At 37.0% G+C, this 17,567-nt stretch overlaps 1 protein-coding gene across 2 annotated transcripts in view; it reads left to right on the top strand.

The window, feature by feature from the left end:
* The first annotated feature begins 13,155 nt into the window (after positions 1–13,155).
* The window catches only part of SLC9A9 (solute carrier family 9 member A9), a 214,334-nt gene continuing 209,922 nt past the window's right edge, over positions 13,156–17,567 (top strand). The window contains exon 1 of one of the 2 annotated variants that reach the window (XM_040613001.1): positions 13,156–13,267. Coding sequence is in view for 1 of the 2 variants with exons in the window: in XM_040613000.1 (XP_040468934.1) it covers positions 13,346–13,520 (175 nt within the window). In the remaining variant the exon portion in view is untranslated. Of the gene's footprint in view, positions 13,521–17,567 lie in introns of both variants that reach the window. The other variant, XM_040613000.1, reaches the window with a different exon arrangement.

Raw genomic sequence — 17,567 nt, 5'->3', positions numbered from 1 at the left:
TATCTCTTTCAAATATCATAATATAGCTTTTCCATAAATCATACAGGAATGCACTAGGCATCCAAGAAGAATATGTGAATAATCCAAAATACATTGTGTATGTATGTTAGAAGACAGGACAAAATTCCTCACATGCCTCAGAAGTAGAGCAGATAGTCAATACACAATTCATAAAGCTTTTTCCTGCAAAGCAGAAAACCTCACCAAAATTAGTGGTCCTTGAAATCTTCAGTATTTCAGTCTCCTGTATCTCCCATAACAGATTGGTGGGAAATTTTCACGTAATTACTACGAAAGCATAATTTCAGCAACAAAACCAAGAGTTCTAATGTTATTTCATGTCCAGACTGACAGAGGAATGAAAATGTAGGAATCCTCATACGGTGCTTTGAGTACAATGGAATTTGTGTATAACTTTTGAATTTCAGCTCTGCATTGTAAATGGGTTTTGTGTATGTAACTTCTTCAAACTGTTAACTTAATTTGAATGCAGTACTTGTTTGCTTCCTCTCCTCTCTACCTGCAAGTTAAAGACCCAGAAAAAAAAAAAAAAAACAAACCAAAGGACAGCAAGGCATTGAGCAATATGGAGCCTAATCTAGGCTGGTTTACACTTTGGACAAGACGACCACTGGAAGCCCCTTCAAACCTCAATTTTTCTTTTGTTCTTGATTTTATGACTCTAAATCAATCAGAAATTCCAAAACATAATTGCAAAGAATTCATAATAGGCTGTTGTTAACAATTCATGAGACTCTATTCACAGAAAGCCTAGCACACGTAAATAGCAAGAAAAGCCAGTTTGCCCAACACGCTGGTATTAAAAAAAAAAAAAAGAGAGAGAGAGAAATGCTTAATATGGACTTTGATCATCAAATGAGAGCATAGTTTGTAACTGAGGATTTTTTTCATTATTTATTTTAGGAGTCTTCCATAGCTCATCTTTGGAGAGCAGAAGAAAGAAAAACAGGAATGACTGCTGCAGCAAGAAATGCCAGATTTTGAGGAAATTATGTGAAGGGAAAGGAAAGATAAGTGACCCTGAATTCCCTCAGTCTTGGCCTGGGTCCAAACAAACGCTACAGTGCAGTAAGCAGATGGAAAGCATGGGAGTACACAGGCAGTCCCAGTGTTCTGCTTGTATCTGACAGTACCTGGGGAGTGGCTATAGTAGAAATCTGTACAAAGTGTGTGCTGATACAAGGTGTGATTTACTAAAGACTTCAGTCTCTGTCATAGTGGCAATGTTTCTCCATTCCATATTTTTCCCTTAGCAAATGAAAACACTGTGATCAGTTTGGCCTAGAATTTAGTAAGAGACCTATGGCAGTTACTTCAGATACTTCCATTATTTTCTTTCATCTATTCTTGACTGCTTAAAATGAGCAGATTTTCATACAAAATATGCATGGTAGAAGTCTGTAAGAGGATTTCTGAGCTTTTTAATTTTGCAGCAGCTGTTGAAGTGGGCATGTCAGTTTTTATTCTAAGCATGCTAAAAATGAGGCATTTGATAATCTTACCTGTAACTTAGACTTTATTGAGGGGAACAAGGGGAAGAATTTCTATGACAAAAACTCATAGCAGATTTCCATATAGCTTCACAAAAACACAGTGGATAAACAGAACAGTGATGAGTTCCTGAGAAGGCCACCAGATGAAGGAACTAGTGACTACAACAGTTACAATATATGATAATTTGGGTATAACCTAACAAAACAAACATAAGTAGAAGCACACATCAAATACAGCGCTTTCCAATCTCAACTCATACTTCACTTGGATTCCCACAGCTTTAAAGCTATCTCCAGGTTACCTTAAATAGAACAGAAATAGCTCAAAGGCAAAGTCGCCTTTAAGACATTCTTCAGAGGTCATTCCCATGGTGTCAAAAAATAATTCAGGGAGACTGCCAAGAAATAATGGCCTTTGGAAGAACAGCATTATATCTGTCTTTTCAGTAGGGATACCCCTTCTGTAATGCGAAGATATTTCCTTGAAAATGTTTGCTCTCTTGTCACTATTTCCACAAAGCAACAATAGGGAAACATTCCTCCTTGAAGAAAAACAAATGATCTAAGAATTTTAAAGATTACATTTTTGTTTTGCAATTCCTCTCTTTAAAAGAATACACACACACACATATCCCACAAGGAACATTATATTTCTGATCTGATAGTTAACTGGTTCTATAATATCAAAACAAAATATTATGATTTAAGTCAGTCTTTATTAAAATACCGTCACAGACATCCAAGTTTTGTTACTGGGTTCAGGTGTTACTAACTGAATGAAACCATAATCTGTTTGCTGCTGCACTGGAAGTAGATTCCTTTCGTTATTTATGCACATGGGAGTTTAGGACCAAGCTGTGGTCTCACTGAAGTTAATGCCAAAACTCCCACTGACTTCAATTAGAACAGATTTTGGCTCACAGTCTCATTACTGAGTATAACAATTAAAAGAAGCTTTTACAAGCTATATTGCTGTGTAAAAGGGCACGAACCACATAGCAGATTTCATTGAACCCATAGCCAACAGTCATTGCTATAGCAACCGAGGTTCTAACAAAGGTAGTCACTATCTCTGTAATCATCAGGTGTCTCTATAGCAACTAGAGTTTCCAGAGAACAAGAGAAAAATATTTGAAAACTGTCAGCTGGAAGAAAAGAGGTCTGTGAACAAGAAGGTTGGAACAAAAAGCAACATAAGGGTAAACATGGCTTATAGTGAAGAGGGAGAATTGTCCCGAACCTACGCTGACAATGGCAAAGGAAGAAAGAGCAGAGGCCAAGGGCCAGGCTGGAGAGAGGGAGCAGGTCAGGCTTTCCCTTCGGCAGAGGAAGCAATACGGCACTCCAGGCAGACATTCCCAGGTCTAAATTAGTTATGTTTTGGACTTAATTCTTCTAAAGATTAGTTACTACATGAGAGAAGCAGGGCTAAACCTTGTCTGCAATAGGAGTTTAAGTCCACCGGCATTTTCAAAAGCACCTACCTGCACTTCTTGTGCCTACATATTTCTTTACAAACACCACCCTATTTCTCTTCAGTACAGAGGAAGGACACAACCTGTGTTCTTGATGCTGCTGATACCACAGTGCAATTATGTAGAAATGATGGTTAACTGTTCCTGATGTTTCTTATTGACAAGTTTTTAAACAGCGTTCAAATGAAATATGGAACAGCTGCTCTTTGGGTACTGATGGAGATGAAAACAGTATCGCTCATTACAGGCCATTTCAGTAAAATATGGCTTTAGGCTCACAGGTATGAAGATAGGAGGTTTATTGTCACGTAAGTAAGGCCAGCATATATAAACATAAGCCCTCATCAAAAAGTAGTTTAGTGATATTGGCAGAACCCATGAATAATAATTTTGGCCTATTCAGATTCCTACTGACCTCAGGGAGATACAAATTTGGGTGAGATGTTTAATTTAATGAGGAGTTAGCCAAAATATTCATGTTCACAGGCTAAAAATAATTCGGTTGACCCAGCATGCTTCCTCTGAAAACGAAGTCACAAAACTAATTATATATTCCAAACGGGGTTCTGTGCAGAATACCGATGCATTACAATAGTTTTCTTACGTAAACTCTTGTCTAACTTGAAGAATTGATACAAGATCCAGTGCTGGCTAAAGTCAGATTTTCATTTCATGTGTAAAGACCTCCCTCTAGTGGAATGTACTTTCAGATTTGACGCATCAAAAAGAATAGTCCACATCAAGTCAGTTGAAATTTTTCCCTTAGCAGCATTTTGTTACAACACAGTACAATGTAATATAATTTTTATCTGAAACAGAAGTCACCAAATGACATACTGTTGAACAACGTACCTGAGAATACCAAGAAGCACTGTAGCAATAGACTTTGTCAGGCAGCTTTTAGGGGGTTTGTGTTTGCTGCTATGGTATGGCAATCATGAATTCAGCTGCATTTCTGTATTGCTGTATACCCAACACACTTGAATCAGTGATGTGAGATCACTGTTCATATGGAAGGGTGAGGCATTATTACTGTCAACAGCCCAGGAAAGCTGACTGATCTTCAAAGATAGCATCCTCAAAGCATAAGAACCTCCCAACATGCAGAAAGTCAAGCAAGCATGGCAGAAGGCCAGTGTGGATAATGAAATAATATCCGGCTGAGCTGAAATGGGAAAAAGATGCACAAAGAAGGTGGAAGCAGGAACAGGCAGCCCAGGAGGAATATAGAGACATTGCTTGAGCACACAGAGAAATTTTTAAAACAGTCGGAGTTGAAACTTGCTAGGGACATAAGAAAAAAAGCGCTTCTGTGAGTATACTGACAGCAAAAGTAGCTACTGAAAATGTAGACCCATGGCTCAGTGGGGCAGAGAAACTAGTGACAAAGGACAAAGCAAAGATAAAGGTATTCAAAGACGTTTTTGCCTCATTTTTTACTGGTAAGATTTGCCTTCACACCTCCCAGCCGGCAGCAGAGCCTGTGGGACTGCTGCATTACCTGCTTCATAGGCAACTGACCTTAAACCAGTGGATATGTGCAAGTCCATGGTTCCACAAGGTGAATATGAGCCAGTGTGCTACAGTCCTTCCAAAACTGGGCTGCCGGAGATAAGCAGCAAATCAACCTTTATGTGTGCTGAGATTTTCAGTGGATGAACACTACAGCTCATAGTGAACCCCTTTCCCTCTTTTAGCTCCCCATAGTAGTCTCCCACCAGGAAACTATAATTTAAAACCTACCTTTACAATTGGCATCTTTGAAGTTAAAAAAAAAAATACTGCAGGGCAGCAGTTCAAGCTGAAACTGAACATTAAACCCACAGAAGTAAACCTAGAAATCTCGCCTTCGTGATCCTGACATTTAACAACGTGGATTAATTTAAACTAGATAAATAGGTAGTATCGGTTTCTCAGAATTTCATAGGAATTCATCTTTGTTCTGAACCCATCAGCTAAAACTGTCTAAAACAGAGCAGATCAACCGTACTTTGATAACTCATAGGAGCAAACTGCTCACTCTTTCAGAGCTTTAATTTCTCCAGAAGTGTTGGCATTTCTCTCTTCTCAGAGAGAAAAATGCACATGGGCATTTCAGTGCTCTTAACTGAAGTTGTTCTGTAAAGGCTGGTTCCAGCACGATGATTGCAGTGTTGAGCTGGTCATTACATTGCAAGGTGCATTGAGTTCACTGGTGCCCAAAAGGGAGAAAAGGCTTTGCTGTGTTGATCCAACACCTGGACACAGCGGCGCGTGAGCAGAAATATCACAACTCTCTTGAGAGATTAAAAGTCTAATTCCACTCAACTCAATGTATACTTATATAATTAGTATTGTATTTTGATTAGACAGTAAAACAGGGTCTGAACTAAGGGGGGGGGGGAAGTCTTTGCTTTTTAAAACTATTTCTCAGCAAGAGCAATAGCTGTAACATATTCAATGTATAGATTATGTAGACTTATTTCTGTCACTAGAGGCTCTGTCAGAACACCAGCAATAATAAATAAGCAATAGTAAAAGCATAGTCTGACCTCAGAAAAAAAAAAAAAAAGGAAAAAAAAGAGAAGACAAATCAACAGCAACCAGCAAATAAACTTATTTAATAGGAAGGCTCTTCTAAGCAGAAGAACAGATTTCAAATACGTTGAGGCCTGGCAGTTATAAACTGACACTTGGCCCACCAGTGTGGGCTTAGTGGCCTTAAGTGGCCTTAGAGCACAGTGTTTCATAGGCAGCTGTGTATCAGAACAGGAGCTAGCAAGGCAGATCTTCTTGGCTGGAATGGATTAGAGAAGGATAACCAGTTGTGATCCCACTAATCCTGTTCCAGTCTGTCTGGGGATTTTAGGCAAGCAAGCTGTGACAGAATATTTGTTATCTGTGCACTGGCAACACATTTGATTTCCCGGTTTCAGAGTTGTTTTTTTTATTTACATATACAGATGCACTTGTTTTCCATGTTTGTTTTTAGTTTTGGCTGTATTTTTCCTATGCTTGCATAATTGCCAGTATTGCTGAAGCATTGTCTCTTTGCTTGGAATTCCAACTAACTATAATTACTAGAATTAATTACAATTTTTACATGGTGCTCCTTTTCTGACTTTGTATTTTCCAAGATGAGAATCTCTACTGATTTACAAGACTCCTTTCTGTTCAGTCTTGATAGTTTCTGTAAGAGCAGACTTCTACATCTGCCAAGCTAAGGGAGGAAGGGATTATTGTTCTGTGCAATTCATGAAGTAGGGTTGATAAAGTGAACATAGAAAATAAGCAAGACTACTACCTCTTTTTTATAAAAATGGCATGCCAAGGGAGATGAAGCAAATATTTGTAGTAAAAGCACGGTATTATGAGAATTACTTGACATACTACCTTCCAACAGAAACTTAACTTTTTTTTGGCTCTGTCTTTGGCCTGTTAAATAATGGTCAAAATATCTTCTCTGTGAAAACTTTATTCATTCACCTGGCAGCCAGTTCTGAAAGCCAAAATGTAACTTTTTATTTTATCTAGATCCCTTCCCTCTTAATTTATCATCTGTTATCAATATTGCAAATACGATGCAGCTGCCGCAAAACATTGCTGTTCTATCTGACCTGCAAACTGAAACTTGGAGAGAAGTTATTTCAGTTAGGGTGGGAAACGGATGAAGCGCCTGAATACCACTGAAATTGAGGTTACGTATAAGAATGTGGAAAGACCTGAGCACAGAAAGAATCACACAGATTATCTGGTTACATTACCAACAATTTTTCAAGTGAGTCTTACTTCAAACACTGATAAAGTTTTCTGAGGCCATACTGTGTTTCTCTGTATTTTTCATAGATAGCTCTACTTTTTTGGTGGAGTTGCTTTTCATCTATACAGACTCATCTTTTTTTCCAGAACTGTACTTAGCAAAACATTCCTCAAGAAACACCGGAGAAGCATTTTTGTTTACCTTAGCACAAGAGGTATCTGGTTCTGGGTACCTATATTTCTAAAAAAATTACGGCATAAAGAGAACAATACTAACTGGATTGAAACCTTTAATAGAGGCTTTTTATTATATACAGGTTTCACATTAGTTATTCTTCATATATGACCTTGAGCATTTGGGGCATCCTTCTGAGTAGCCTATAGATGCCAAAATGTCAGCAGATTATTAAAAGCAAAAAGTGTTCTTAAGATCCTGTACCAGTTAGTTCCAATATGTTTTCCCCAGTACATATGCATAAAATACCAACTTGCAAGCACATTGCATCAGATAGTTAGCTTGCCTTAATCATCATATCTTCATATTTTTTTTACATATTTCAGATAGTGTATACCAATAATATGTGAATATTATTATCACATATAAATCACAATAATCTGTGTGAACTCTCACATGGATTGCTGCAGCTGAACATCTGGCCCACTTAGAAAATATTAGTAACTTAAAACTCAGATATGAAAATTTTACTTCTCTATGTTCTTAGTGATTACGATATTTTTCAAATGCCTTATCTGATACAGAGAAATAGGAAATAAGCACCAGTTGCTCTTTGTAAAGGACACTTGAATAACTAAGTGTATTCCAAAAGCTGATACTAAGATTACCTTTTTCTCAGATAGCAATTTTCACTCATTGACCTCAGACCACTTACAAATATTAATGAATTCCTTACAAGCCTTGTAAATTATGTAAACATTGCTATTTGTAATCCTAAAATGAGAAAGCATTGTACTATCTGTAAGGAACCAAGATAAGTCAATGGTATTTTAAAGATGCAGATAAATTGCGGCAGATAGCTAAAAACAAGTATCCTGTGTTTTGTAGAAAGAAAAAAAGCATGCAAAAAACACGCTACCTCTTGTTTTGTAGCATTTCTTCACAGTGAATGAATGACGACATTAAATTAGGAAGATTAGAAAGAGAAATGGTCACTTGTCAAACGTGTTTTCAAATAGGAAAGAACTATGTTGTGAGACACATGACATTTTTCAGTTATATACACAGAGTTTTATCTGTATTTTAAAATATTCTCTTCAAGCCCAGATGATTAGCACAAATCACCTGATGAAAAGTATTTGCATGTTTCAGTTTATATTAGTCCCTAGAAAAAGCCTACGGCATCAGCTTTCTACTTGCTAACACTGCACAACAATTTCTTCCACGATCTGCCTACGGGTAAGTTTACACTACTTCGGCATGGCCATTTTAAATAACCGATTCTTTAGAAGCTTCACAAACATTAGAAGTGGCAATAGTTCACTCATGAGCATATTTTATCTTCTTTCCCAAAAATATAAGACTAACAGCACATGGAAAAGTGGTCCACTGATGCAAATTTGCACTAATTTCTTTAGAACAGCACAGTGCAAACATACACCAAGAATTCTGAACTGTTTTGGTTGGAGGGGAAAAGAATTTGGTTAAAATCATTAAGACACAGTGCCTGGAAAATAAATATCTATGATAAATCGTTCATCAAGATCAAATGAATCCACATTTCTGCATTTAATTTAGAAAGAAAAAAACAGCTTAATCATAGAATGGTTTGGATTGGAAGGAACCTTAAGTATCACCTAGCTCCAGCCCCCTGCCATGGGCAGGGACAGCTTCCACTGGACCAGGTTGCTCCGAGCCCCGTCCAGCCTGGCCTTGGGCACTGCCAGGGATGGGGCATCCACAGCTGCTCTGGGCGACCTGTGCCAGTGCCTCACCACCCTCATAATTTGGAGAAATACCTTTGCCCGGGAATCAGGAAACTTACGTGTTGGTTGAAATTCACAGAGAATGCTCTATGCACCAGATGGAATGGAAGATGAAAAACATTGACAAAAAAAAGCTATTTGGAAAAACAGACTGTTAAAAGGGGGGGGGGGGGGGGGGGGGTGTGTGTGTGGAAAAAAAAAAAACAAAAAAACCCCCGTGGAGTTAAAGTCGATCATATCTTCTTTTTTTTTTTGGAAGATTACTTTCAAATAATCATGATTTATCTTTAAACAAAAAGAAAGCAATTGTTTGGCATAATGGACGTGCAAATTAAAAATTCTATTTGTGCCAGTGGCAGACAAGGATACAATTATAGGATTAGACGAGTATACATGGCTCTGTAAAGAACTCATACAGTGTTTGAGAATACAAAGAAAACCAACAGTTTTGGATGTAATTTCTGGATTTCTCATAAGCAGTAACTATGATGGGTTGCTGTGTCTGGAAAGCTGATTTTAAATTCTCTTGCATCTCTGAGAGGAAAGAAATACCTAAAAGCCCAATTCTGTAACATGATGAATGCTATTTAGAACCGTATCTCCCAAAATGATAAAAGGAACTGTGCTGAGTCTTTGGCAGAATTTAAGTCCCAAACCCAACACCTGCAAGCCTAAAACTTTAATTGAGCTCACAGAAAACTGTTTAAACCATTTTCCCAGTGTCTAGTACTGTGCTTCTGTGCATGAAAGAAAGCATTTAAAAAAATAAAATAATCAATTGGCAAACTCCAGAGTGTATGTAGGAACAGAACTGTTTAGCCTAATGTTTAAAGACGTTACCTGCAAGAAGTAAAAATCTGATTCACATCATTGCTCCCAACCTTTTTGTGGCTGTCACAGGTATTCTAATAGTTTAAAGAAAATAGAGGTTTGGTCCCAGGGTCCAAAACTATAGTTATATATCCTCAAAGGCTGCATTGAAATATTTACCGATATTCTGTACAGGTGTGGGTTTTTTCTACTAAAATAATTAAGTTTTATGAAACCCAGAACATGGAAGTAGTTAAAGTGAGGAAATACATAATTTATCCCTCATCCATTACAGCAAGAATCTCTTGCCGTATAAGCATCTTTTTATTATGTTAACATTAATGAAACACACCCTTTTAACTATCAGTAGCACAAGTTTGGTACGAGTCTAGATTAATGTGTCAAGTCCAAAGTCTGTTCAGCAAGTGGTGACCAAATCAGTGACTTAACTGACTTAAGTTAAGCGCGTACTGAAAAGTTTGTAGTGCTTCTACACTTGGTCTTACTTTTCAGGTAGTCTTTTTTGAAGCCCTTAAGTTGTGAAACTTATAGCCTACCAAAAAAGTAAATCTTGCGACAAACATGATTTTTAGTTCAAAAAGAACAAATATGACCAGTCAAAGAAACATTAACCCCGCAACATTTTCCCAACAAGGGCAAGGTTTTGTGATGCCTGAAGGATTACTAATGTCCAAATTCTCATTCCTGAGGACAATGATGTGTTTTGACTGACACAGTTCTTATATAAAAGAAGTCTAAAAATGCCTTCAGCACTTCTTAAAAAAAAAAAAAAAAAAAAAAACAACACAAAAACCTAAAACTCAACTAACTAAAAAACCACAACCAAATGCAAAACATACCATTCTCTCTGACGACGACCTAGCTCTTTCTAGAACAGTTTCATACACAAAAGCATGACACAACCACTACACGATTTATGTATTTTCACAGTGTGACCATTTCTTAGAAAACTCCGCCAGAAAATAGTCCAGTCTTTGGTTATCAAATGACCATGTAAGTTAGGGGTTTGGTATTTTCCCCATGAATTATACTTTTCCATGTAAACAAGCAAACAACAATAATAATAATAATAGTTTTTTTAAAAAAATAACAAACAAACAAACAAAACACAAAAAGAACTCCACACTTAAAAGATCTATGTCAAATTCTTTACTGGGGAATCAAAGCCAGGGAAACTGTACTACTCTTTGCCCACTAATATATTACCTTTCCGGAAATTTGTACTGTATGTGATAGTTAGTATATTCTTCTTAATATTTTTCTCAGGATACTCAATACACTATAATAGTTCATATTAAAAGAAAGAGTGCAAAAGACTGGGAAATAAAGAATTCAAATTGTTTATGCAATCTAAATTCTTTCCCCTTTGCTCCTAAGCAAAATACCTTTTATTCCTATGATCCTATTATCATATACTGGTGTTTCCTTAACATAACTGATAGAACCAATATGAAAATGATTTGATAAAGAGAACAAAACTCAGAATTTTTCATCATTTCCACCTCCTGTTATGGGTTAATACATTAAAATATTATTATCCAAATCTGATGCTAAATCTAAAAGAATTTGTTTCCATTTAAACTCTAGCACGGTGCAAATTGCAATAGCATGTGGTTGTTTCATAAATGTGCATCAGATTATCTTGTGAGATGGGCAGAATTATAACCCTATTTTGCAAAAAAGGGAAATACAGCTTTGGGGAATTAACACTTATGCATTTCAAATATTTCATGTAGCAGCTGCTTTAGCAGTAAGACTGAGGAACTCCTTATTGTCTGGTGAGAAATATGGGTTCACATAAATTCAGATAGAAAAGGGACTTGAACCTGGTCTCCCAAATCTGAGGCGAATAGTCTAATCACCAAGATTCTCAGTATCATATGACCTCCTTTCACTGTTTTGTGCTTTTTTTCCATTGATTTTATTATAAGTGCCTGCAAATTTCCTAATTTATAAGAGTAGCAAAAAGCTCTGGCTTTCATAATAAATAAGTATTTGGTTTTCATTGTGATAGTTACTAAATGTGGTTATTTTCAAATTATTTTTGGTTTGCTTTTGATACTTCCACACTGGAGATGGATGATCAGTCTTACAATGTTAAGGTCACTGTCATTTCTAAACTGTGAATATGATATCCAAATCAAGTCTTCATTTTTATTTTATACTTTTTATAAAGGTTATAAGCCTTGGCTATATGACTAACATTTTAAAGAGTTGCGTCAGCTGTATAACGAAATTACTACACCTAATTCCCTTATACATTATTTTGTCATTCAAAACATAGTGAATAATTCTCAAATAAAATACAGGTTATCTTCAAAGTTTTATCCTTACTTGAAATTGAGTTGCATGGTTCATTAATTTTGGAAGTGTCAGCTGGTTTTTGCCAACTTTTCATCTCACAGAGACTCCACTACAATCAGTTCAGAAATACAGTTTTGACTTAAATAATCCTGACTACGTTCACAAACTATCAGGTAAAATTACAAAAAGAATGAGAAAATCATGGAAACACAAAGGAGAGAAGGCAGTGAAACAGTATAGCCAGTGATAGAGAATGAAAAAAAAAAAAAATCGGGTAAGCAAAGAAAAAGTATTGACTAAAAAGAACTAGAAGGAAATTGGTTTTTATACAAAGTGAAATAAAAAAATAAACCCCTGTAAAATGTAATTAAATTAGTTTACAAAGAGGAAAGAATTGATTGTTTACCAAGCAAAAATTATTTTTAAACACTGCAGATGGAAGCAGCAGTGCCTCCTCAGGAACACTCCTGAGCTACAGCCCTGAAATTACTGAGTGGTTATCTAGGTGTTTCTAGGTTATTCACCTTTGACAAATACTCGATTTGGAATGGATTCTGTACAAATTAGTCTGGCCCCAAATAAAATAAAATGTATGATATTTTGACCAAAAATAATGAAAAGATTGTTGGGTTTTAGTGAGAAGCTTTTTTTTCCTGATGAAGATGAGAGTTTATTTGTAATTCTCTAGTACAAAACACGTATTGTAGTCTTGAGCTCAGACAGAAAAGTCTCCATGAGTATTAGCTTTAAATAGTAAGACAATTTCTACCTTTTTCCTGGCTTAAATGAGTAATGGAAATGAAAACAGAAAAACAGCAGAAATTATGGAAATTAAATTCCACTGCATTTTACTCTGACAGGAATTTTTAAGTGCTTTTAATTCTAGGTAACTGGACCTTTGCTTTTACAGACATCTCTCAGTCTTCCTGCAGAATCAATACAAGTTCAAGGCCTGAATCTTGAAATCCTTATTAATTGTTTTGTTTTATTCTTCCATCTTTGCACCAAAGTGCCACCTTTATTCTTTGTTGCTTACATTTAAAAATGAGAAAGAGGAAAAGGTTTCTAAACTCCCCAAACGTCACAAAGATTGATATGCCATTCTTTTCATGTAATTTTTTTCCATCTTAAACTATCAAGACGAAAAATAATTTTTTTAGGATTTAGCTTATGCTGTAAACTACAGGAACAAACGTTACGAACACAGACCCATTTACAACAGAATTTTGGAGGTCAGCAGAGCCTGAGCCTTGGAGGTGATCTGTGCATCTGCAGCTGGAGCGAGCCTGGTCCAGCAAGGCAACCGCCACGTTAGAAATGCGACGGGGCAGCTTTAAGAGGGAAGCAGGAAGCTGTAACGGGAACCCAGCTGAGCTGGAGCTGGGGCACTTCGCTAGGAGCCTGCAAACGAAACAGATGTGCTTGCTGTGAATTTCTGTAGTATCTGGGCTCTTTGTACCAAAGGTGATAATACTTTCCTTCCTGTGATTATTTTTTTTTTCCTTCTTTTATTTTGCACATATTTTCCATAAAGGGAATGAAATGGAGAAGTTGACGAAATATATATCAGTGAAAGATGAAGATCAGTTTTATCATCAGGGAGCTGTGGAGCTGCTAGTCTTTAACTTTCTTCTCATCCTTACAATATTAACTATTTGGTTGTTCAAAAACCATCGATTCCGCTTTCTGCATGAAACTGGAGGAGCTATGCTTTATGGTGAGTATAAATTCCAGTGCCATCTTAACTTGGGACTAGTCGCATATTTATGATCAGGCACTTGTGATCAAGTGCTGACAAAGCTCAGAAAATGTGCTGAACAAAACGTCATCAGCTCCATAACTGTGCAGGTAAAATAACATTAACAGTATCTCTCATGAAGTAGCTAGAGGCTGACTGGTTAAAGCAGCAACTGTCCTGGGCTGGTTATCCTCACGATGTGCATGTTATGCTCCTCTGTGGGCAGACAGCCACTGTATGAGGTGTTAAGAGTTAAGAAATTTACTGTTTTCAAAAGAATGACGTGTCCTCCGTGAAAGAGACTATTTCATTTGCTTTTTTCCCCATGCTTGTTTTGTTTAAGGTGTTAGACTAAGGAACCTTGTGGATACAGCCATGTTGTCTAGTTTAAAGATCTTGAGATTTTTCTTTTGTGCCCTTGAGGAACACGCTTTGAAGAATGCTTCTCAAGTCTTCCCTGAATGCTGTCATCATACTGTAATTTCAGTTTGCCTGTGTAGCTCTAATCTTCTTTTATGAAGTTTTGCAATATCGTGTATCACTTTCATGTACAACTTTCTGCATTGTCCACTATAAGAAGTGCTCACCAGTGTAGTGGTACATACACTGTATGTGTATGTGGTGTAGTGGTACATACACTTACACGTACAATGATTTCTCTGGTCATTCTCTCTTATTGTTGTTTCACTTTGAGAGAAGTATGCAACTGCCACTTTGTTACCATAAAACACACATAGGAGGGTAACGCTATCAAAATGGAAGATACAAATAAACAGCTCAGTCAGCAGCCAGCTAAATGCCAGCCTGTTTTGATTCATATTCATTCTGTGCACATCGCATGCTCTAGCGGTGTAATACCCCAAACCGGTTATGTTAAGATTGCATATTCTGAAGAATATTTGTTTATCATGGCGCACTGCATACAAAAATCTCTATGGAGGTTCAGCTGCAAGTCTGCAACAGAAAAGGCAACCGACTCCTACATTTTGAGATAAAAGTCTTCATTTGCTCTTTCTATATCAACTATTTTAAAATTTTCTCAGTTTCACAGGACTGCAGCTGAAGATCACAGTGTTCCTTGTGTCCCTTTCAGACTATTTTATTAGATAAAGTAACTGTATGAAATTTCAGGAACACAGGCTATTTCATCATCTTGGCTCACTTAATATCTTCACAAGTGACTTGATACTTAGAAGGAAAGCAGGTAAACAAGAAACACTTGTATTAAGCCAGTCACTGAACCCTTAACACCTGGGTCTGTGGGATCTCTTAATTCTCACCAGCCTCGCATGTATTTTAAAGTTGTGAAATAGTATTTATTTGGTAACATGCCCTTTTTCCAATCCTGAAATCTGTTGCACATAGAAAACACACTTCAACTGAGTCAGTTGAGACTGAAATACACATCACACGATACTTAGTTAAATGCAATGGCTTTCACTGATTTTTGTTTGTTTTACAGGGTACAAGCTACACAGCATCATGGACAACACGTTTGCTTATTGCATTTCTATTAGCACTGAAACCACAATATATTAATTATGATCAACTTTTAAATTATGGCAATGTTTTTCTAATTACATGGATTACATGGGTGACTCTTCTATAGTAGCTTTCTTTATGCAATTGTGCCATTTCCCATGTGCAACTGACAACATTTGCTGAAGATTTAGACAAAAGCCTATCAAAATAGAAATTGAATCTGGGGAAATACAACATTGCACAAATAAACCAGTATTTAATTAGTTTTATCTGTTTTTTGGTTCTGTTTTGCTGCTGGCCTACAACATTATCTGCACATCATAGGGGTAACCAGGTCATGATATTATTTTGATCAGTTAAGAGACGAGTACTCCAGCAGGACAGAGATTTTGAATTATTAAAATGTTCATGAACAAAGGAAACATTCCTCATGATTGGAAACAAACTGTCTATTTAGTCTTGCATTATTTATGGCAACCTTCAAACACAGAAAAAAAGTTTATTCATAGGACCTAAGCAGCTGATTATGCCCTTTCAATCCTTAGAAATTTTGGATATGGGTTTAGGTATCTTTAGCATTGTGGAATAGCAATAATGAAAAGAAAGTGGAATTTCAGAGGTCACGATAGAAGTGTCAGATCAACACGCAGCAACTTCAGGAGAAAATCTTCATGGCACCAGGCACTGACTGTGAGCTAAATCCTGCCCTCTTATTTTTTGCCTTCATTATCAGAACAATTCTGGTTTGTACCCATTTTGTACAAACCAGATGTCTCTGCCCTACAGTTTGCTTTACTCCAGCTCATCAAGCTATTTGTTAGAGTGATAGAAGAACAAGGCCACTTATTTGCAGACTGCAGCCACGGTATGATAGATGGGTCTGTATTCCTTATCAGAGACAGCATGCCATTAGGGGTATAGTGCTGGAAAGGATAAAGTGAAATAAGAGGAAGACCAGGGAAAAAAACCACAACACAGAAATACAAAAACAGGAAGAAGTTTTGCAGTTACTGCAAAGTGCTGATCAGCCACAAACTAAGCACTAGGAACAACCTGATACAAAGTTCTATTTAAAGTATAGAACAAATGAAAGGGATATTTCAGTGGGGTTTTTTGGTCATTTGTTTTGGGTTGGTTTTGTTTTTTGGGGTTGTGGGTTTGGTTTGGGTTTTTTTGCCTAAGCTTTGCAAGAAAATGCACTTTTAGGCTGAACAGTTCCAGCCAAATAAAGCCCATGCTGGAAAACCATCCATTTAGAAACTTCAAAAACTGAGATGTATTTTTTTTTTAAATTAAAGCAATGGTTCAACACTAAATATACCTATAGTTAAATCAAAAAATTTTCTGCAGTTGCAAAGATAAAACCCAAGGCATTTAGCATAACAGGAATTCAACATTATTTCACACACACACAAAAAAAAAATTATGTGTATGTATATACACACATTTAAAGGTACTTAGCTTGAAATTATTTAAGCACTCAAAATGTTTTGTTTTGACACCAAACTGAAAAAATCACTTACAAACAATGAAGAATACAGACTTACCTGTTTATTCCTTCCTTCCTTTGCTTTCCAGTATCTCAGAGGAAAAGTTTCTCTATACACTGTAGCTTGGTTTGACAAACAGACCCCAAATAGTAAACTCAACTTAGTTCCTGATCTCTGTATATCAGGGAGGCAGGTGGATATGAAAAAGTAACTTGGTGCCACCCAGAAATGGAAGAGCATTTTTATATGCATTATCAGCACAGTTTTCTATACAACAGCATAGTCAAAATCAGCGTGGTAGATTATTTACACAAGCAGTAATGAAAACTGAACAGCACTTTTCTCAGATTGGAGTAGGTGGCCTCTCTTTTAGCACCAGACCCCAGAAGCTGGCCTCTTAGTACTCAGCAATGGACAACTAGACAATAAAAGACTTAAGTGCCTATTAGCCAGCTCCTACAGGGCCTAGTATCTTTAAATACCTCGGTCATAAAACCTTAGATGGCAAATTCCCCACATAATACATAAGCTGGGGGGGGGAATAGCCAAGAGCTAGCACAGTGAAAAACTGAGTGTAAGTACCCAAATTTCTCATCCTCCTCAGAATTTAGGTATCAGGGCTACACAGAGATGCTACCAGTTACCTCTGATTAACAGGCTAAAGCACTCCTGCAGGTAGGCAGCTAGAATTAAACTTTAGGAAAAAAAAAAAAAAAAAGAAACAAAAAAAACTCCCAGCAACAACCCACCAGTGTAATCTGTGCCTTTTATCTGCTGGGTTAATTAGTAACTTCAGTTGAAATTGATCTCAGCTTGAATAGTTATTACCCCTAGGGAGCGTGTGGTACCCATTGGGGCGGAGGTGAGGCTGCTTGAAGATGTGCCTGCCTTCAGAGCGGTGCTCTGTGGGGTTGGATGGTCAGACTGGAGGGAAAATGCAAAAGGAATGAAAGACAGAACACGATCACTGTAGCACCCACAAGAAATGGCTCTGTGTTGTAGTGGTTGGAGAAGCTTACTGAAAATTTGAGGGAACTGGAAGGTCCACCAGTCC

This window comes from Falco naumanni, chromosome 13 (genome assembly GCF_017639655.2).
Source record: "Falco naumanni isolate bFalNau1 chromosome 13, bFalNau1.pat, whole genome shotgun sequence".
Classification (NCBI taxonomy): domain Eukaryota; kingdom Metazoa; phylum Chordata; class Aves; order Falconiformes; family Falconidae; genus Falco; species Falco naumanni.
Note: the sequence above shows the minus strand (reverse complement) of the source record. Positions and strands in the feature narration are given on the sequence as shown.